Source organism: Silurus aristotelis (assembly GCF_946808225.1).
Source record: "Silurus aristotelis genome assembly, chromosome: 9".
In the NCBI taxonomy this organism is placed as follows: Eukaryota; Metazoa; Chordata; class Actinopteri; order Siluriformes; family Siluridae; genus Silurus; species Silurus aristotelis.
The window spans coordinates 29515902-29538908 of NC_139582.1; the positions used below are offsets into that span (position 1 = coordinate 29515902).

The 23007-nt window shown below is 40.7% G+C and overlaps 1 protein-coding gene and 1 long non-coding RNA gene across 2 annotated transcripts; one reads left to right on the plus strand and one right to left on the minus strand.

Moving 5' to 3' along the window:
* Nucleotides 1-90: 90 nt before the first annotated feature.
* ncf4 (neutrophil cytosolic factor 4) lies at nt 91-16762 on the minus strand. The gene is made up of 10 exons (XM_083549746.1): nt 16211-16762; nt 15744-15828; nt 14020-14173; nt 12030-12100; nt 11492-11619; nt 10707-10758; nt 4311-4409; nt 1564-1736; nt 1387-1452; nt 91-540 (listed from the first exon to the last, which is right to left on the minus strand). The coding sequence occupies exons 1-10, from the start codon at nt 16240-16242 to the stop codon at nt 333-335; spliced, it is 1068 nt and encodes a 355-aa protein (XP_083405872.1). The 5' UTR covers nt 16243-16762; the 3' UTR covers nt 91-332.
* Nucleotides 10861-11551, plus strand: LOC310730688. The gene is made up of 2 exons (XR_014534906.1): nt 10861-10964; nt 11340-11551. It is a non-coding gene; the product is annotated as an uncharacterized lncRNA (long non-coding RNA).
* Nucleotides 16763-23007: the final 6245 nt, after the last annotated feature.

Consider the following 23007-nt stretch of genomic DNA (forward strand, 5'->3'; position numbering starts at 1 on the left):
AAAAGTCAGGTGTCGCAATACTTTTGTCCATGTAGTGTAGGTTTATATGTACATCCCATAAAGTGTTGCATTAATAAACACCGACATGAATTTATTTATTAGAAACGATTTATTATCATTATATATGTTTACATTTGAATGGAGTAATTTATATATTAATTTTATCCATAGAAGTAAAATTTATGAAGCATATTTGCGAAATATGGTCTTTTTCTGCACAATAAACGTGTGTGCACATAATCTGTGGCAAAAGAAATACTACTACTGGGTAAATACTGCATGGGAAAGGCACTGAAAGTGGGCATCCACACTCACACACACACACATGCATTTCAGTACTCTGTGTTGTACACAGACAGATTGTTGGAATGCGTGACACAAAGTTCCCATGGATACTGGTTGACGGGTCTCTTGACCACTGATCCGGGGTGTTTGCTCTGCTGAACCATGAGGGCCACGTCCTCGTCGTCCAGGATACGGACAAGGTCTCCTTCAGGGTCCCGGTAGTTTAGTGCAATGTCCCTAATCTGAAACACCTCCCTGTCAGAGAGAGAGAGAGAGAGAGAGAGAGAGAGACGTGCAGGGAGAAACACGGCGAGAGAGTGGGAAGCACAAAAAAGACAGGGAGAGTGATAGGTTCAGAGAGAGAGAGAAAAGAATGAGGGGAAAAATAGATATAGAAATACATGAGATATATGTACAGAGAAACAAATGATAGAGAGACAGATGTAAGGATAAGAGTTATGAAAGGAAGGTAGGAAGGAAAGAAGGTCAAAATTAAGAAAAAGGAATGAAGGGGAAAAACAAGGAAAAGGGAAAATGAATGAATAAAAAAGAATGATGGAAGAAAGGATCGAAGGGTGAATGAACAAATAATGAAAGGAATGAATAAACTAAGGAATAAATGAATAAATAAAGCTAGAATTGAATAAATGATTGAATGAAGAAGCTCTGAACTGATTGGATCTGAAGTAAATGCTATATTAACGATACTTACTGGATTTCTTTTATATTTTTAGAAAGTACACTCACGGGTCAGACTGGTTTCCAAAAAATGTGTGTGAGCTGCAACATCACATAATCTTGGAAACTCCCAAATTCCCCTTTAGACTGAATTTCTTTTTCAGAGTTAATAATTCTCCTCTTAACGAGGCCTGAGCGCCGCTGTTTTGTTCGCTGCGCAGCATCATGGGTGAAATAACGAATCGGCGTAATGATGATGAGCAAATAAACGAATAATAAATACACAAATGAACAATTCACAGTGAAATGAAAGGTGATAAAATGACATTTTTTTTTTGAGAAATTACATCCTGTTTTATATGGTGCATCGTATTCAGAGGTGTGTGTGTGTGTGTGTGTGTGTGTGTGTGTGTTGTGATTTACCTCATGCGTGCAAGAAGGTCGGCGTATGATGGCTGGATGGAGAGGTCTTCTTCTACACACACGTCCCTGCACATACACACAAGACCAAATAAAAAAAACAAAAGTAAAGAAATTTCCGGAAGTCATGCAACGTACACAGCGTGTGTTTTTGTTAAAGGGGCTATTTGTGTCTCGGACCTTTCATCCACACCACCGGGGTGCAGCATGCAGCAGTGCAGGCAGCTGTAGGATCCTGGACCGCCTTTTTTCTTTGTAGCTCCGCCCTCTTCATCAGAATCACTGTCAGGTAGAGGCTTAATGATCTTTACGAACGACTCGGGGAAAATGCCGATCCTGTCTTTAATCGTACCCTGAGACAGGACCAGGAGAAAGAAAGAAAGAGAGAGAGAGAGAGAGAGAGAGAGAGAGAGAGAGAGAGAGAGAGAGAGAGAGAGAGAGAGAGAGAGAGAGAGAGAGTAAAAGAGTGATAGACATGCAAGAGGGATGTAGAGAGACACACAATGTAAATGAAAAAAAAAGAAAGAGAAATGATGGATAAAGACAGTGTGTATGTTAAAGAGAGAGAGAGAGAAAACAAGAGAAGGGAAAGAAGAAAAAAAAAAAAAGAGACACCATGCAAGGAAAGACGAGCAGGAATGATGCAGTACAGAGAGAAAGAGTACAGTGAGTGAAAGAGAGATATAAAGAGAGAGCAAGGGGAGCGACAGAAACAGACCAATCAATAAATAGAGATAGACAGAAAACGAAAGAGAACAAGAGATGTACATAGAAGAAAAGAGAGTTAGAGAGAGAGATAGCGAGAGAGAAAGAGAGAGAGAAAGATGGAACCGTTTATATCAACCAACATGAATCACATTGTGATCATTTAGATTAAGCTACAACACTAACATTCCTCTAAATACATTACACACACACACTTGTGATATTTGAGAACAGGAATCTCTCTGTCTTGCTCGCTAACTCTCTCTCTCTCTCTCTCTCTCTCTCTCTCTCTCTCTCTCTCTTATTATGCAAGACTTTGGCTAAAACGGTAAAACACTCCATCGGCTGTGGAGAGCTGGAGTTGAGCAGATTTGTACTGGACTGTTGGGAATGTGTTGAGCTTGAAACAAAAAGACTTTCACGATTTCTTTTTCACACATACTCACCAGATTTGTAGTTATATTCAGAAGAATCTGCCGTTAACTGAATATTGAATCGCTCTTATCAAACCCTGACATTCATTTCGTGCAGTTCCAAAATTTCCGAGAGTGTAGATGAGCTCTACTGTTTTTTTTTTTTTTTTAGGGGTGTTTACTTATCACGATGTGGTGTACACGTCTCATCCTAGTAATCAAGGTGGCTTTTCAAAAACATCAAGAAATGATCATTCGAGAGCCTCAACTTATCTTCTGCAGACAAAGAGATCAAAGTCATGCTAGTCAGGAGAGAATGAAACGCTCAGGCTAAGAGCACATTGCGCAGTTCCATTAACAAACACAGGCCCTGAAAGGGGGTTTTGTCACTCTTTGCTACTCCTCACCCATTTGCTGGAAAGAGATCTGAGGAGAAGACACTGGTTGATTGTTCTGCCAAGCCCATTTGTACTACTAAAATGAAGGATTTCTCCTTCTTATGCCTTGATGAGAAGAGAAGCATGGGACAAGAAGTCTGGAGGAACTCATATAATCACTCATTACAACCACAATGAGCAAAAAAGCCTCCCAGAACAGGAGACCACATCAGGTTTCACCACTGTCAACCAAGAACATCCGAATCTGAGGTTACAGGGGGACACAGTGGACCCAAAGTCTGCTGAGGATTGCAAAAACATCATCTGGTCTGATGAGATGCAATTTCTGAACATAGAAGGGAGAAAATGTCCATGGACCCAAACTGAATTGTGTTGGGGCAGTTCAGACTAGTTGAGGTTAGAAATTTTACCAGTTCAGGCTGGTGGTGGTGGTGCAATGATATGGGGAATGCCAGAGGTTCAGGCTGGTGGTGGAGTAATGTGGGAAATATTAGCAGCTCGAGCTGATGGTGGTGGTTTTAATGGAGCATGGAATGTTTTCTTGGCCACCTTAATACCAACCGAGCCAAAGCTGGATGTCAGAGGGTACTGGAGTATTGTTACTGATCTTGTGCCTCACTTTAAAGTCAAATATGTATTTGGATACGAGGGTATGAAGAGCTCATCCACACTGGACAGTTCAGAATAAGTTTTCAAGGAATATATAAATAGTTTTACAGGGCTGACACTTTAAGAGGTATTTGTTGAAAGTATTTTAGAGGTATTAGGGGGGTATGAGGGGGGTATGGAAGATATGGATGACACCTGATGTAAAAGAAGTTGAAGGAAGCATCTTAGCGTTACGGTTCTGAAAGATTTAGGTTTCTTTTAAGACCATAAAGGATATAGTGATTATAAGTATATAATTTGGCATTAAACTATCAAATACTCTATTTCTGTGTTTTTTAGCATTTCTACACTCTGGTCCCTGGTTCAATCTGAATTTTGGTTCTGCCAGAATGAACTCAGTGTTCCTGACTCTATATTCAAATTACACAAGTAGCTTTAAAATGAAACTGTGTGGTGGATATGCCCACTACACACTCCCACACCAAACACCTGCGCACTCGTCCTCTCCGCTCCCTCCACTGCTTGTGCGTGACTCTCTCTCTCTCTCTCTCTCTCTCTCTGTTTTCTAGTTTCTCCATTACTTTTTTCTTTTTGCTCTCTCCATCATCCATCTCTCCTTCCATCAGAGGCTCGTATAGTTTTCCCACTTGTGCTCACACTCTCCCACCCTTCCCAACAAACTCTCCTCCCCTTCCTCTCATTCTCCATCCTTCTCTCTCTCTCTCTCGCTCTCTCTCTTTTTCTCCATCCCTCAAGCTCTCTTTCGCCGTCCCTCGTTTTCTCTCTCGCTCATTCGGCTCACCTCTAGCCAGTCGGCGTTGACTTTGCGCAGGAGAAAGATCACGTCGCCGGTCTTCAGGCTCAGCTCCAGGCGCCCGTTCCCATTGAAATCGAACAAGGCCTGAACACACACACACACACACACACACACACACACACACACACACACACACACACACGTGCACACGCTTTAAATACACACACGCGCCAAGTGAACAGTACTGTGAGGACACACAAGGTAGGACAGCAATCTTGTTCCAACTTTTCTGAGTGACTGAGAGAGCGAGTGGGTCAGTGAGTGAATAAGTAAAAGAACGAGTGAGAAAAATGAGGTCCAAGATAAAACATTTTTAAAGTGTGTTTAATGTATACTGCAAATGCAACTTCATGCACGTAGTTGTTTGTTGCACGTGTGTGTGTGTGTGTGTGTGTGTGTTTGTTTTTACCTTTAATGTGCATTAAGACAGTAAACATGGGTAAAGCAATACCCACACTTTTTTACTCACACACGCTCACTTACACACTCTCTCTCTCTCTCTCTCTCTCTCTCTCACACACACACACACACACACACACACACACACACACACACACACACACCTGTTTAATTAACAGCTCTTTCACTATGATACTCTTTTATTTACCCCCTCTCTGAAAGACAGGTGTGTGTGTGTGTGTGTGTGTGTGTGTGTGTGTGTGTGTGTGTGTAAAGTAGCTTTGTTGCGGTGTTTGCCGGAGTGGGAGTGAGTAGGTGCGACACTGTTACATGTTATCAGCTAATTATGTATTGGCAATTAAACTCTTTTGTGTGTGTGTGTGTGTATCCTGTGGGCAGTACTCGTATGGACACAAAAACGGTGTTAAAAGCTTGCGCTGTGTTCATCAGAGAGAAGATGTGCAACACACACCTCCGTATTACTCGACTGTGTTACACAACTCTGCAATACACAGATCGATGTTACACAATGAGAGTTACACATCTCTGCAACAGACAATGCAGTGTTACACATTGCAGTCCACAGATACACAATTTAGTGTTCTGCATCTAAGCAATACACAATTCGGTGTTGTACAATGCTTTAATACACAACTTGGTGTTGTACAGCTCAGCAATACACAATTAAGTGTTGTACATTTCAGCACTACACAATTTAGTGTTGTATAAGGCTGCAATACACAATTCAGTGTTGTACATCTAAAAGATACACTACTCAGTGTTGTACAAAGCTGCAATACACAATTCGGTGCTTTTCAGTAAAACACAACTCAACTATAGACAATTCAATGTTAAACTTTTCAGCAATACACAACTCAGAGATACACAAATCAGTGTTGTACAATGCTCCAATATACAAAACGGTGTTGTACTGTTCAGCGATACACAACTTGGTGATGCAAATTTAATGATACACAGTTCAGTGTTGTACAATTCCGCAATGCACAACTCAGTAATACACAATTCAACGATACACCATTCATCGTTTTACAATTCAACAAGGCCACTGAAAGTTTCAGTTCGGTGATGTTCAACTGAAACAAATGCTGATGAAATCTGCGTTCCGCGTTCGGAAGGATTGTTCCCTGATTGCGCTTGTTCTTATAAGGTATCGTTTCTATGGTAACAACTAACGTGGTGGACGCTGCAATGTGTATTCTCTTTGGTCTAAAAACCAAAACCCTTATTTAAATATAACCGATGCTCCGCAAGCTGCCACTGGTTTTCCTGCTAAACAGGAAGCTGAATGTTTCGCTAAAACATACCTAACACAACACAATCGGAGGTTGCTACACGTGCTGTGCCAACACTGCATTCGTTGTAACTTCTACGCAACATTGCGCTAAACACAGGGTCAGCAACAGCGTCCCAAGATCTTTGGATTGACTGTAGAGCTTTTGTGTCGATCTTGTTCATCTCAAACCGCAGTGCTTATTTAAGTCCGTGATGAAGTATTTTAAGAAGCATTGATTGAGATTAGCATAGAAGCGCCCGAGCCGTGGTGAAATCGATTCTGCTCTGTGGAGAGCCGAGCGACGTGCATCAGTATTCATAACCATGCCCAATCAAGCCAAAGCATTAGCAGATTGACAATGAGTGATGCTCAGCGGTTTGTTAAGCACTTCGCGCAACACACACACACACACACACACACACACACACCAAGACTCAAGCCATTTTGAAAGTTTAGCTTAAACATTATTCAGATATTTCCTCTGAGTATATGACAGGCTTCTGTGCTACAGAAGGTTGCTACAAGATTCCGAACAATGAGTTGAGAAGAAATAAAGATCCTGTGACTCAAACGTAACAAGGGATTAACAGTGTATGAACAAACATGCAACTCGCTGTCACGTTAGCATTACAGAGCATCAAGTCTGAATTTTAACACCCTTTTCAATTACTAACTTTTTTTCGTAACATTAGAGGTCACAAAGCAGAGCAAAATCTGGAGAAATACCGAGCTACAGTTAGTGATATTAGCGATAACGTTTAGTGAATAAGTCTGGACTGGTTAACAGCTAGCACTAGTGTATAGATGAGGTGATAATGCAGGGCTGGGTGTGAGGTGTTCCGGGATGTTTCAGCACAATGTGGAGGTGAAGTGGATACCGCTGATATGGTGAAAGGCCTCACATTTACATTTTTGACATTTGGAAGACGCCCTCATCCAGAGTGACTTACAATTTATCTCATTCATACAACTGAGCAGTTATGGGTTAAGGGCTTAGAGTGTCATTTAAGTGTGGATGGGATTTGAACTTACGACCTTCGGACCAAAGTCCAATGCCTTAACCACTAAACTGCCACCTCCTCACATCTAGCTGTGGATTATCCCCTTATACCATGGTGTACTTTAAACTGCAATGTTTGCAGAGCAAAACTGACTTAATAGATCAAATTTTTTCTCTTATTTTATATATGGCTTGTTAGATCTAGAATTCTGCTTATGAGATACATAAGTGCCTAAGATATTTGAGTTGTAATTTATAGATATTCATGTCATGAATGAGAAAGAGAGAGTCTACTAATAATGAAGCTGTTGAAGTTATCTCCTAGTGCCATTTCTCGCTAGAATCCTCGTTTTCTTTTTAAAAGCAAATTTGTCTCGTGCCGTGACCCATTTATCAAAATCCTTGGGTCGTTAGGAAATGTGTACAATAGCTGTCATTCATTTATAATGCTGATTACACTGACCGCAAACTACCTGTGTGTGCAACGCTCTGAACTTCCAGCCAATCAGCAGCCTCGGATATTGTATGTAATATAAAACTTGTTTGCTACTGTGTGGATATTTTTCAGGGTTGTTGCTCTGACTTGAGGGGACGTTTTATTTCCTAGTCGGAGGTGTGAAATTCAGGACAGTCAGCGTGAGAGCGTTGGTTGGAAACATCGCTGACTTTTCATAAACATGTCGCTACACCCTCAAGACGTAAGACCCTGTGTGTCCTGTTCATTTGTCTCGGTCTCGTGCATGCGTTCAGGGCCAGATTGTTCCGGGCTGCGCCTAACTTTAGCCGGTGTTGACCTGCTAAATGAGCTCATTAGCACGCGGACGAGCCGATGGGGAAGATGGGAGACCGCTCTGCCGGTTACACGAACTGACACACTTCACTTTCGGGTGGTCCCCGGAGGACCCGGGACGATATGAAGAGATGAATCGCAGCCCTGGGGCGCTGACACGACACTTTAAAGTGGGTCCCGATAGAGCCACGGTTATTAATGTGCAATTATGAGCGTGCGACATTTGTGCCACAGAGCTGCTGAACAGAGTCGTGTTAAGGGTTTCGTAGCAAGGCAGATGCTGAAGGATATCTTTATCCCAGCTGATGGGAACAGGGCCTCAGTATTACAGTGAAAGAAACAGCAAATTTTCACATATACATCACAGCATAGTGGAATTTTAATAGCTCAACTTGTTAGAAAGCTGGGGACAGATTGTTGGGGTCAGCCATGATACAGGACCCCTGAAACAGAGAGCCTCGTTCAAGAGCCAAACAGTGGCAGATGGGACTTGAACCTCCAGCCTTCTGATCAGTAAGCTGGAGCCTTAACTTTTGAGCCAGAACTTTTCCTAATTATCACCATATAGCTGCACTTACACACGCTACTATTCCTCATACCTAATCTCTACTGCATCTAAATTTCATACTGCTTTCAAGAGAGAGAAACAGAGAGAGAGAGAGAGAGAGAGAGAGAGAGAGAGAGAGAGAGAGAGAGAGAGAGAGAGAGAGAGAGAGAGAGAGGGGGGAGAAAAAATGAGATCGACAACAGTGGAAAAAATGATTGACTTCCAGCTCGGCTGCCCTTCACGCTAACTATCGACCGCACAGTAGTGTTGGGCGGTATGACCAAAATCTTATATCACGGTATATTTTTCACGGTATAGGACGCTATTCTTTTTCCCTGCATGACCGGGTAGTAACCACATTTTACTACTGATTGAGAGAGGAAATACTGCAGTAGATTTACAGAAAATTGTTGTTTGAGTGACGTCTGATTTTTTTAAACCAAAGAACCTCCAAACAACAGACACGGCTCTTCTTTTTGGCACAAGTTCTTTCTTGTTCAAGAGACACACTCTGGTATTGCGGTATACTAAATAATTCATATCATAACACAAACAGACACCGGTATTCGGTACGAATTGGTATACTGCCCAGCACTACAAATCCAATCAGAAGGTTATGAGTTCAAATCCTACGACTGTCACCTGTTTGAGCAAAACCCTCAGCCCTCAAACACTCAGATTTCCCTTTGGTTTATTATAAAAATGCAGTGTTTTATTCCCTTTCAAAGTAATTCAAACTTTTTTTATTACAGTAAAAATCGTACTGTCAAGGGTTTTACTTGGGCAACATCTAAGAACGAACTGTTACTACAGAAACAAACTTGTATAAAAATTCTTTCTACACAACGTTACAAAACTGGAAAATCTCCAAACAAGCACAGATGATGATGCTGCCCACCTCCTTCACGGTCTTGTGAATTTCCAGGACGTAAAAAATACGACAGCTTTAACAGGATCGGCTTCCATTAAAGAGCCTCTGTTATCTCTATAATTTTTCTCTCTGAAAAAGCTTTTATCCGTGTGTCTGTCCAGTGCAAGAGTCACCTCAAATCGCATTTCGCTTTGAGGCTCAATTTGATGAGGCTCTGTTTTCTGCTTCAGCACAGGACAGCGTGACACACACGTGGCCCGTGTGGTCTGATCCAACAGACGTGCTCCTGTAGCTTAAATTGCTGATGAAGATCATGCTGTTAATGCACGACGGTTCGGGACTGTTTTGGGGGACCGACACAATATTAGACAGGTGGTCATAATGTAATGCCTGATCAGTGTCAATTTTTGTATAAGCATCACTTTTGTGCAGCAGATCAACATGATGATCAACATGATGATGTAATACCTCAGGCAGTCAGAGTACCAGGTGAACAGTTAGGAATTAAATCACCTGAAAAATAAGTCTCTTACTATTACTGCCTAAGTATAATTACTGAGCTGTGTTTTTGTCATCTTTACAACTCCTTTTTTCCGAACGCTTGGACATCCACACCCGCCTACACCTGCAGCTGGCGTGTGTTTGTTTGTGCCGCGGTGTATTTTAGGTATGAAGTTTGTCGAGGTCAGCGAGTACGAATGAGTGCGAGTGCTAAAAACACGCCTGGGCAGAGAAAGAAAAAAAACGAGAGAAAGAGAGATGTGTGTTAGAAAAGAGGGAGGGACGAAAAACTTGTAAAGAAATTAGATGGAGAAAATAGAGCAGGGCAGGAACTAATGATAGAGTGATCTTGTGACCCAGAAACAGAAAAAAAAAAAAAAGTGACACTCTTTTGGCTGGAGAATAAAAAAGAAAGAACGAGGGCTGTTGGAATTACGCCATCTGCCTTGTAGCGCAACGCATCGTTCTGTTACAACTATTTTATTAGGATTTCCAACTGCTACTGTACTCACGCACGCACACACACGCACGCACGCACACACACGCACACACACGCACACACACGCACACACACGCACACACACGCACACACACGCACACGCACTACGCTCATGGTTGAGCTTATATATATATATATGGCTTACACATGTGAATGTGTGTAGGTGGAGCAAAGGATTGTTTGTTTTAACCTTTGGTCACATTCTGAGGCTATAAATCCCACACTGTGTGTGTGTGTGTGTGTGTGTGTGTGTGTGTGTGTGTGTGTTTGTGTGTATGTGTAGGAGCTCCATTGCACAACAATTGCATTTGCTTCCACGAGGCGTACATTTGTGTTGTAACCCTACAACCACATGCTTTCAAAAGTTTTGACACTTGTGGGTTTGTGTGTGCGTTTGTGAGTGTGTGTGTGTGTGTGTGTGTGTGTGTGTAGGATGAGTTTGGAGTAAAGAAAGAGTTACCACGGAAACAATTACAGTACCTCAGCTCTGGGGGAAGAGAGCAGGTCTGTCTTGGGCTGTTTCTCGGTTTTTCTGGAAAGTGGAAAAAAAGAGAGAGAGAGAGAGAGAGAGAGAGAGAGAGAGAGAGAGAGAGAGAGAGAGAGAGAGAGAGAGAGAGAGAGAGAGAGAGCAGAATGTAGCCTAAAATAACCAACCAAAAATCCACAATAAGCATAAAAAGGAAAACATTTAAATAAATAAATGAGAGGGTCTACATGTGATCTCTGGTCTACATGGTCGTCTTTATCTCTGGTCATCATGATCTTCTTAATCTTTGGTCTACATGGTCGTCTTGATCTCTAGTCTACATGGGCAATGTAATATATATATGTTAGTCTCGATCTCTGGTCCTTATGGTTATTTTAATTTGTGGTCTACATTTTCATCGTGATCTTTGGTCTACATGATCATCTTGTTTTCTGGTCTACATTACATGGTCATCTTGATTATTAGTCTACATGCTAGTCTTGATCTCTGGTTTACATGATCATCGTGATATCTGGTCTACATGGTCGTCTTGATCTTTGGTATATGTGGTAGTCTTAATCTTTGCTCTACATGGCTGTTGCAATTTTTGGTCTACATAAAGGTTTTAATCCTTGGTCTACATGGAGGTTTCGGTCTCTGGTCTACATAGTCATGTAGCAGACTAAACACAACCATAGGATTTTCAGGGCCTTCACATCCTTGCTGTAGTTTGTAATGAAGGGTCTCAACATTATTTTAACATCTGGAATTCTAAGCTCAAGTATGGAACTGGTCTTACACTTTGCGTGTGGGGGGCCGGAGGCGCCGGAGAGCTTTGGGGACCTGAATGCTGTCGTATTCGGTCTGATAAAAAAACATCCGGATCAAATCATCCAACAGAACCCAGGTAGGCAAACACAGCAACTTCTACCAGAGAGAGAAAAAGAGAGAAATTAGGTAAAAACCTAACAATGAACACAGATGAGCAGAAGAGAGTGAATGAGGATGTCATGAAAGAAGAAGTATGCTTCAGAAAGAGGAACTGGGACTTTTTTATACTTTTGCTGTAACCAAAACCAAAGTGCAAGGCAGATACCCTGCTTTGAATAAATAATTACCCCTGAAAACCATTATTTCAACCAGGAACTGAGATATTCTGAACTGGAATTTTTGCTATAAAGCCCCAAAACAAATACAGATTACAAACAATTATCATCAGAAATGACATTATGTTGAACGTAGGGGGCAGTACTGGGTCAGCAAATATGTACGTAAGGTACTATAGATGTAAAGAGAACATTGTGAAAGGTTATTGACATTACTGACATCTATCTCACCTTCATGTATGTGTTGAGCTCTGGAATCCTGTTTTCTGCTATTTCCTGTTTGTTGCCCACGTACACTTTCCCTGTGGTGAAAACACAGACTCAATAAACATCTAGAAATTAATTTCTTCGGGAAGCAAAACATAAAAATAAAAAAAACCTAATCAAATAATTTCCCAAGGTTCGCGTAATACCGCGCTTCATAATTACACCCCTCGGCCCGAGAGCTTGAAAATGTCACAGGAAATTGCTTTATTGTTTATCTGTTTGTTTGGAACCTGTTGGACTTAACATGTTTCCTTGAGGCACGTCGTTTTTAAAGCGGAGCGTTGCTGAGATTCCCGGCAGAGTGCTGATCGGTTCATCGCCCGGAAAGGACGTCTACTGTAGTGAAATCAAATTTTAGATTAACGGCTCTCAGCTCTCTCCTGACACGTCGTTTCTCTTAGATCTATTCGTTTTTAATGGACTCTGCCAAACGGTTCCTATAATCCTAACGACGTTCTGGGGGCCTATATATAAAACGCCGTAGAATGTGGAACAAAGCGCGTGCGAGAGACAGAGAGAGAGAGCTGGAGAGAGAGACAGAGAGAGAGAGAGAAGGACAAATAGGACAAATATAAGGCTCATTACCTTGTTTCAACATTACCGTGCTTGAATCAGACAATCATTGCTGCTCAGCAAATTAGGCCGCTAATATTACCCGGTCTAATTATATTCCACATTGTGGCCCAGTGTGCACAAAGCCATCTATTATCATCAAGAGTGTTACAATCAGTCTGTAGTGCTAACGCCTAAAGCAATTAACTGGACTTGCCTCGCTAACAGACAGAGGACGTATTAGACGATACGTGTTTTCGTCACAAATGGAGCGAAGATGTTAGTTGCTAAACATTTGCTAAAACTGCCACATCCTGCTTCTTTCAAATCTTTTTTTTTATTAGCACTGACAGAAAATGAGTCGGTTTTCTAATAAAGGTGTTTGCCCAATACTCGTAATTGTATAATCAACATCTGGTGATGTCCTCGTGATACTCTGTGACGTACGTCTGCTGTATGCTGTCATGATAATGAAGGCAATCAAAGCAAAACTGAATGCAAAAATGTCTTTTAGAATCTATTAGTAAACATCCGTTGGTAGAGCTAAGGCATCCACATTATCTGCAAAAAATGGCTCATTGATGTGAGAATGCAGAGGAACTCTCAAGTGTATGAGCAGTTCATATCTGCAAGCACTGCTTTTGATGCATTTTTGAATGTCTATCCTGATAACTACAGGCAGTTACTTTATTCTGTTATTTTTCCGCTGGGTATATGAGCTGTTTCAAGTTTTCTGACTTTTACAGGAACAAGAGTGACAGACGTGTTTTCTGAGGTAATTACTTTCACCTTTCTCTGTCCCTCTGTCTGCCAGACAGCGAGCTGTTCAACCATATCCTCCCAGGGACTGTACGCTGGTAGCAGCATCATGCTCAGTGCCATGGCTCATTTGATGTGTCTGGCAATTACCCTCTGTGAAGAGACCGGGCCTGATGCCTCCCTGTCTCAGCCATTCAGTTTGAACGGATTCTGGCAGCAGGAACAGAGAGACGGACAGTTTGCGCCGTCTCGGTACGACCGAAAGTTATGTTATTTGGTCAAGAGCAATCAAACAATTGTATAACTGAATAATGAGGAACAGCACATCAGCGTTTGAGGACCAGGATGGAGTGGAGTGGAGTTTAGTGGAGTGGACTGAAGGTTCGGTTGAAATGCGGTCATGTGTTAACTGAAGAAAAACTTTAATGGAGGAAACCGGGTCAGTTTTCTGTTTCCGAAATCACTAAATCTCTAAACAGGATGTATACTGAGGATCTGATGCAACCAGAAGAAGTTTTTTTGTGCTTTTTTGAAGTGTTTAAATACCAAATAGAGTTTACTAAACACCAAGATCCATGAGTGATGCATTTGGCAGGTGTAAAGCTTAATGTGTGTCCACCTGCTCACAGTGTCAAAAACTGACCTGGTAGAGTGGGCAGTGTAACAGTGTAGGGTCCTGACGCAGACTCGGGGGAGAACTTCTGCTCCAGGTTCTGATGCAAGGTATAGAACTCGCGGTATCTGCGATAGATCAGGTACTTGCTGCCTCCTTTAGTCTTCACCTCGATCACAAAGCGCTACCAAAGATGGAAAATACAGCAAAAGTGACAGAATTAGGCATAAAAGGAAGTTTATAAAGGTCATAGATTAGTAGGTAAATCACAGAACAAGGGAAACACTGAAACACTGAATGCAGGAATACACTCAGAATGGGCAACCAGTCGATTTCAGTGCACCTTTTACACAAATTCTTAACAAGGTTCAATTTAGTACATAGCCAATCCATCTCCTGAGATGTTTTTAAAAGGTGGAAGGAAACTGGAGAACCTAGAGGAAACCTAGACGGCCAGACGGCACAAGTGAAAAGAGAGTAACTCGAGCTCGGTATTAAACTAGCAACCTTGCAGATGAGACAACAATGCTTTCAGGACCCTGAATAGCTTCACTTCACACCTACACGTTCTGCACACTCTAACCAAGGATAGTTTAATAGATGGCACACATAAGGACCACCTGCAGGTTCATGGCTCACTTAAAGACAACCTGCTAGAACCTTATATTGTTTTTCATGATGCCTTTTACTTTTACTGCTACTGTTGCACAAATTACAACATTCTACCTCAGGGTGCCTTTTTGAAATGTTATGGATGTAACGATGGGTCTAATATAATCTAATTAAGGCCATGAAAGTGTCTGAACTTTAAACAGTATTAGTAAAGGGTGAGTTAACCGTTGTACCACTTCCGCAGCTTGCTTGGACATCTGGCTCCAGACTGCTTTCATAATTACTCTTACTTCAGTGTTCGAATTTGATCACCAACAACCATCATGGGTTTTTGGTACAGATTTTTCAGTTTTCAAAAGAATTCCTTGGTGGTCACCTTTCTAGAAGGTTGTCCCTGTTTGAGCCATGTTAGTAAACCTTCCAGGGGAAGAACTTACAGAAAGCGTCTGAACTTTGAACAGTAAAAGTATGGCTTGTACAAGCTCACTTCCGCAGCTTGCTTGGACATCTGCCGCCAGACTGATTTCACAATTATTATTACTCTGGTGTAACAGGGATTCTTCACAATGGTGAAAGAGTTTCTATATGAAAAGGTCCATACCAACAAATCCTATTATGGTTCTACGTGATCAAAACTTTGGAGATTTCTTGCACGATGCCTGAAGATCCTGAGAGTGGCATCACTTCCTCGTGGACATTAGTTTAGCGGTTTCTATCACACGCTTCCCTGGTGGGATCTAAGGGACATCGAATGAGTTGAATTGAGTGTCACAGTGAATTTTACATTTCTACAATGTATCCGGTGAAGCCGATTGTTGTATTTCTCTTAAAATTGTGCTAGATCAATGTGGGAGGCACAGGAAGAGCGTCGTATTCTTTGATTAAAAAATGAAAAACACATAAAACTCAAAAGCTCAGCAAACTGATCAATTTGGACCGAATTTTGCAAATGTTTATAAACCAATTAACCGCACTAATGGTTTTAAGTGAACTGTTGGACGCATTGGGTTGAAGTTCTGGTGAATTGTTCTGGACTTTCCACAGGGTTTTTCCAGAACTTTCCACTCAAAAAGTTCCACACAGTGACCCCATGAAATCTCTCCAAAATTATATTTTTAAGATAAATATGAAAAAAAGCTTACAAAGTAGACTATGAAGCCCTTGGTCTCATCAACGTCTGCGATGGTGGCGCTGATTGGGACATTGTGAGGCAGCTGGTCAAAATCACTGAGAGAATTTCAATGGAATGAAAAACATTCAGGCACACGATTAAATTCACACAAATAAATAAACATATATATATATATATATATATATATATATATATATATATATATATATATATATATATATATAAAGCATAAACATTGTTTTTTAACCCAAACTGGACCCTCTAACTTTAACGATTTTCCCCCTTCAGGGAATAACTGTCGTTTTTTAAAAAACTGTAAACTCTGCGCGAGACCAAGGATGAAAGACCACGATGGAGCGCGCGACCTTCTCGCGTAGCCTGTTCGCGTGAGATTACGCGCGTACAGCATATAAAGGCAAATAAATAATGAAAAACTGGTTTGTTTGTTTGTTTGTTTGTTTGTTTCCGCTTCTTTACCTTTCGTCTCGCAGCTGTCGTGGGAGCGACATGGCGGGAGTCGTACAGTAGCGATGTTTCACAACAAATAACTTTTTCTGTTCACTTCAATCGCCGGCAAACCGCACAGAAGCGTGGAGGTCAGGGTTGCCAGATTAAGACATACAAACTTTTTTCAAATCGTGCTGATTCGATAATCAATAAAACGACAATCTTGCTTCCTTTCCTATGCAGTAAAATCCTCACTGGGGAAAAATATATATGCAGCAGCGCTTTAATCCAACACTCATCCGTCATGCTCACACCGAATATTTACCATCCCTAACTAGTCAAGCCGAAACACTTCCCTTATCTCAGTACAACAGCATCTCCTTCTTAGGAATTTAAATCCAGTATTTACTCTTTTTGCTGTTTTGCTGACACTGGAGACTCCTTCCATAAATGCTACGTAAATATATTGATCTTCATGGGATACTCTATCCAACATATTAACCTATATCTGGCCAAACTGGCAACCCTGTGTTTAGGGAAGTGAAAGTCAACAGCACTGACTGGGTTATTATAAGAAAATCTGTACGACACTGTAAAACACAGTATAGTTAGTGTTTAATATATTGTCTTACTCCAAATTGTTTTGAGTAGTTAAAATGTGTGTGTATTAAATATATTGTCCTATATCACCTTATTTTGTGTAGCAAAAGTGTGTGTGTGTGTGTGTGTGTGTGTGTTTGTTTGTTTGTTTATTTATTGTATTGTTCTGCACAGCTTTGTTTAGTTCCACTGTGTGTTTGTGTGTGTATATGCATGTTATATCAACCTCAGCTGCTCATTATTATAACATTGTATTTATTTATTTTTTTGCTGCACTCTTCCTTTAATTAAAAAAGGTATAATGGTAGGGCGCGCCCCCTAGTGGGGCACGAAGGTCTCCCACAGGGCACATAAGAGGTAAAATGGAACAATACTGAAAATAACAAAAGACTGTATCAGATCTACCAGTTTGACAGGAGTGCTGCATATTTTACTTCAGAGTACACTCTAAAACTCGAAAATATCAGGAACTCTGCCCCCTTTTACACTCGCAGTTAAAAACATTTATTCCCTAGATTGAAATCTAACATGATATTTGGGGACATTATTGTCCCCTGATGGAGACTCAGCATACACACCAGAACCTTTCATGGTTAAAGCACTTCATGTCTAACCGAGACATAACTATGTCCATTCTTGGACCATGGATTATGACTGTTCCAATAAAGGATGCTCTGTGCGCCTAACAGGGACATTCCTGTCCCCGGGTAAATTTGAGATGTGAACAGTGAATTGTCTTCCAGTGGGAGTCACATTACAGCTGAACAGGTGTCCAAAAACGTTTTTGGTCATATAGTGATATTTAATTAATGGATATGAATATTGTTTCATTTCATTCGAATCTACATTTTTGGCTGAAAAACTTCACCAATAACTAGGGTCTGTGCTAGGTTTCATCCGAAAAGAACCTCTCATAATCCAGCATTCGAGGCCCAGGTGGAGGTTTGGACATTGATCAAAGGGACAGAGGCATGCAGGTGTGGAGAGCAGGTGTGTTGGGGTTTCTTTAGAGGGCTGGAGATTAATCTAAAATGTAGAATAGAATCAAATGAAACAATATATACATATTCATTATTTAAATATCACTATTTGACCAAAAAAGGTTGTGGACACCTGTCTAGCTGTAATGTGTGTTTCTTCAAAAACTGTTACCACACAATTATGGAAGCACAATTGTATAGGACATCTTTGGATTCTGCATGACGTTTTCTTTTCACTTGAACTTGGAGACCCAAACCCGCTCCACAATGAACAAAGCCAGCTCCATAGAGATGTGCTTTACATGGGTTGGAGTGGAAGATTTCCAGCAAAAAAAAAATGTGAAATGGGATGTTAAAAAAATCTTATGCTAAGGTGTCCACAAACTTTTAGCAGTATATACAAGGTAAAAAATTGACCACGATTGGAAATCCATCAAAACTGTTTTGGAAGACTCTATTGTACAGTATATAAAAACTGAAAGTTTTTTTTACATTATGACATTATATTATTTTATACCTTATATTTACACTGTAAATGGTTTACAGAACCACTAGGAGGCGGTGCTGAAGCAAATGCTGGTTTCCTAAAAAAACAAAACAAAACAAAACAAAAAAATCCAATATAATAATAATAATAAGAAGAAGAAATAAAAGTCAGTATCAGTAAGACAGAGTACATGTGTGTGAATTAGAGGGAGGGCAGTGGAGGGGTGCGGTTGCAGGGAGAAGAGGTGGAGAAGGTGGAGGAGTTCAGGTACCTGTGGTCAACAGTGCAAAGTAATGGAGAGTGTGTTAGAGAAGTGAAGAAAAGAGTGCAGGCAGGGTGGAGTGGGTGGAGAAGAGTGATAGCAGGAGTGATTTGTGATATAAGAGTATCTGTGAGAGTGAAAGGGAAAGTTTACAGGACTGTGGTAAGACCTGAGATGTTGTATGGATTAGAGACTAGAGACAGTGGCATTGAGTAAAAGACAGAAGGTGGAGCTGGAGGTAGAAGAGCTGAAGATGTTGAGATGTTCATTGGGAGTGACGACGATGGACAGGATTAGAAATGAGTTTATTAGAGGGACTGCGCATGTAGGACGTTTTGGAGACAAGGTAAGCAAGGTGAGATTGAGATGGTTTGGACGATTTGAGATGATGTGCAGAGGAGGGACATGGGTATATCAGTAGGAGAATGCTGAGGATGGAGCCACCAGGAAGGAGGAAAAGAGGAAGACCAAGGGGGAGGACTTTGGATGTGGTGAGGAAAGACATGCAAGTAGTTGGGGTTAAAAGAGGCAGATGTGGAGGGCAGGGGTGGTCCACTGATCCGCTGTGGCGCCCCCTAATGGGAGCAGTCGAAAGAAGAAGAAGATAATAATAAGAAGAAGAAGAAGAACAAGAAGAACAAGAAGAACCAGAAGAACAAGAGGGAGAAAAAAAATAAAGCTCGATTGAAATCATGGTCATATAAAAAAAAAAAAATCAGAATTTTACACACACACACACACACACACACACACACACACACACACACACACACACACACACACAGTTGTCTTACTAGCCTTATGAGGACCTTCCACTAACATCATTAATGGGTTCTACATTAACGTAACCCTCAGAAACCACACAACGAGTAGTTTTCATTAGCGTCCTTGTATCTAGTACTTGTGGGGACATTTGGTCACTAAAATAATAACAGTTTACAATATTAATATCACTATCAAACCTAGCTACTGTGTACACATCTGGGAATGAAGGTTCTCTATTTTTCTAAAGCTAGCTAGCCATGATTAGGGGAAAAAAACCCTGACCGCTAGCTGCCTAGCTAACAGAGGTTGCTCATCTCAATTCGCTTGATTTAATGTTAAACATAAATGCATTTGTATGAATGGAATATCCTGAAATAAACGATCGATTTCCTTCTTCACACCTCAGGGTTCAGTGTGTAAATGGACACTTTCTTCTGCATTAGCCATGCATTAGTGGATCTCCAACGCTAGGGCGACTTGACTTGCGCTCCAATACCGATCGATATACATTATAGCTGCATTATGTCTCTGTCTAAAAGGTGGAAGATGATGCTAAATATGCTGAGATGCTTCTACAGACCCTCTTAAAAGTTTAGTTAAAACACTTTTTTTATTTTTTAGTTGTAGTTTTTTTTTCTGACTGGCTAAGTTACTAGCAATGCGAGTCAAACTAGCAGCTTCCTAACATTGTTATGGTGTGTATTATAAAATTCAGCTTGGCGCATTTAATAAAGAAATATCATTAGCATGGCTAATAATGGTTTCTTTGGCATTTTGTGTGTGTGTGTGTGTGTGTGTGTGTGTGTGTGTGTGTGTGTGGGTATCTGTGACTTTGTTGTGTCCTTCAACCGACCCTCTAATTACATCTCCTTTTTTATTTGCTGGATGTCTGATCTATTTCTGTCTCTCTTTCTGTTCGGATTTACTGTTTGTGTGTGTGTTTGTGTGTGTGTGTGTGGTTTGTGTGTGTGTTTGTGTGTGTGTGTGTGTGTGTGTGTGTTTGTGTGTGCATGTGAAGAGCAATATGTGCTGAGGCAACGTAATGTAATAGCAGTAAGAGAAATAGCACTGAGAGTAACCACAGAGAGCAGAAGGTTAAGACAGTGAGAGACAGACAGATGGAAAGATTAAGAGACAGACGGAGAGAGAGAGAGAGAGAGAGAGAGAGAGAGAGAGAGAGAGAGAGAGAGAGAGAGAGAGAGAGACAGACTGTACTCATTCTGTTTATAACACACTCTCATCGTCTTCCCTTCGCTATTTCACCTTGGACACCATCTTAGGGTCGTTCCATTACTTTATCATATCAAATGCAGTTCATTCGAATTCACACTCAACTAAGAGAGTAGCTACATGCTGTATGTAGCGAGCAGCTAACGTAACTTTATTTCCCCATCCTGTTCGGCGAGTAGTGAGTTGACTAAATCACTTACTCATTGATAACAAGCTAACTTTGTTTATCGTTAGCTCGTTAGCATACAACCTGCTGAACAAACTGTACATATCAACTTAGCATTATCACTTCATTTGAGCTACAAGACGCTGACAAAGTATTGACTGACTTTTTCAGCAAAACTTTTAGCACAGCATTGGAGACATCTTTGGCTGTGTTAGCATGAAAATTTTCCTACACTTGAACTTGGAAACCCAAACGTGTTCCAGCATGACACTGTGAACAAAGTAAACTTCATAAAGTTATGCTTTAAATGGGTTGGAAAGGAAGATCTCCTGCTATAGAGCTCCATCCCTGATGTTAAATGTGAACGCTGACTGCACCCCAGGCCTCCTCACCTCACCCTACATCAGTACCTGACTTCACTAACACCCTGCGTCTGATTGAGCACAAATCTCCACAGAATATAGTGGAACATTTTCCCCAGAAGAGTGGAGAATTTAATAGGAGCAAAAAGGGACTAAATGTTAAATGGGATGTTCAAAAAGAAGAAGTGTCCACAATGTGTCCACAAAAGCATGCTGACTGAGAATTTTGTTTTGAACAGAAATAATTAAAATGAACACTACAGAATTCTACTGTAACATCTGTCATGGTCTCGGGAGGATTATCGCTGCTTTTGCGAAGTCATGCTTTTGTAGCCGCAAAGCCTCAAAAAAGTGTTTGTGATTCGATTAAAAATACTAAGCTTGGCTGTTATTGAACTTCCAAGTCTCTCTCGCTCTCCTTTTTTCTTTTTTTACTCTTGCTCTCTGTGGCCTTGTGGTTTGAAAGCATGTTAAACAGGAGCTTTAAACAGGTCGAAAGCTTGTCAGATTACCCCACACACACACACACACACACACACACACACACACACACACACACACACACACACACACACACACAAATACACACACACACACACACAAATACACACACAAACACACCCACACACACCACCGCAACTCCTCTCGTCTCACCACTGAGATTCGATCAGGTCTCTGTGAGCCAGTGGATGAATTCAGCCTGAATAATTGCTAGTTTTTATATGAACATTTTTCAAGTTCTTCATGTTATTTAATTGTTTATTATTACAACGAGTTCTGACAACTGTAGACAATCGATACAATCAGCAGTGATGGACAAAGTACACAAGCCATGTACTTGTGTTAAAGTTAGAGATGTTCAATATGACTCCAGTAAAAGTTTACCTTTAAACTTTCACTTGAGTAAAAGTACCAAAGTATTCGCCTTCAAATGTACTGAAGTATCCAAAGTACTACGATTTATTATGGCTATCATTTTCCTTTTATAATACTTTTAATTGTCACAATACTCTTTGCTTAATCAACTGACTTTATGTGAAAAGACTCAACTGTTGCTTTCAGCACACTGATCTATTAATAGAATGATAAGAATAAGTCAAACTCTGATTGATATCATTACAATTATCATGAGTCCAAAATCTTCTTTTCTATAAAAAAAAAAAATAATCATGTAAATGAGGTCACGTGTGTTGTGGTGAGTTCGAGTCTGGAGTTTCTTCATCATTTATTCCTCTCTGAATGTTCTGCTTGCTGTTGAACCGATGCTGAACTGTATGTTGGTGATCAGAAGATACACCAAGCTCCAATCAAAACAAGTTTAAAACAGAGAGTGAGCTCGACCCTGATTGGTGGCTTGCTGTGTACGTTTTTATCCACTCATACATAAAAAATGTAATTGAATGAAAAGTATATTTGACTAGTAAGTAAAAGTACAAGTCGTCTTAAATGGAGATACTTCAGTAAAGTACAGATACACAAAAAAAACGACTTAAGTACATTAACGAATTACTTTTACTTCGTTACCGTATGCCACTGAAGTTTCTGTTAGACGTGTTACGCCACATTATTTGCCTTCATGCTATTGATTCATCTTATCTATTATGTCCCTTATTTCTAAATTATATTAAAATATCTGTTCTAAAGCAAAACAGAACAAAAAATAGATATAAAAAAAGAATTTCTGGCATGTCTGCTTGTAAATACATACCCTGTGCATGTCTGTGTGTGTATGTGTATATGTGATTCCTCCAGGCTGTCAACAGAAGTGTTAAGTAGCCCAGAGAGAAATGATATAGTGTTACCCGCTATACATCATCACATTCTTTTAATCACACGTACACTCAACACTTACACTACGTGCGGAATCCAAACCAACTAAACGTAAAATCTATGGTCGATCCTGAGCTTGGGTTACGCCCCGCGGGTTTCCTTGGGGTTCTCTGGTTTCCTCCCTAAAAACACGGGATTGCGTGTG

Bases quoted from the DNA above. Each gene is read 5' to 3' on its own strand.
- ncf4 (XM_083549746.1), bottom strand. From the start codon at position 16,242: ATGTCGCTCCCACGACAGCTGCGAGACGAAAG. The intron at 15,829-16,210 runs GTAAAGAAGCGG...AAATTCTCTCAG, and splicing joins CGACAGCTGCGAGACGAAAG to TGATTTTGACCAGCTGCCTC. The intron at 1,453-1,563 runs GTCCGAGACACA...GTGTATGTGCAG, and splicing joins CCCGGTGGTGTGGATGAAAG to GGACGTGTGTGTAGAAGAAG.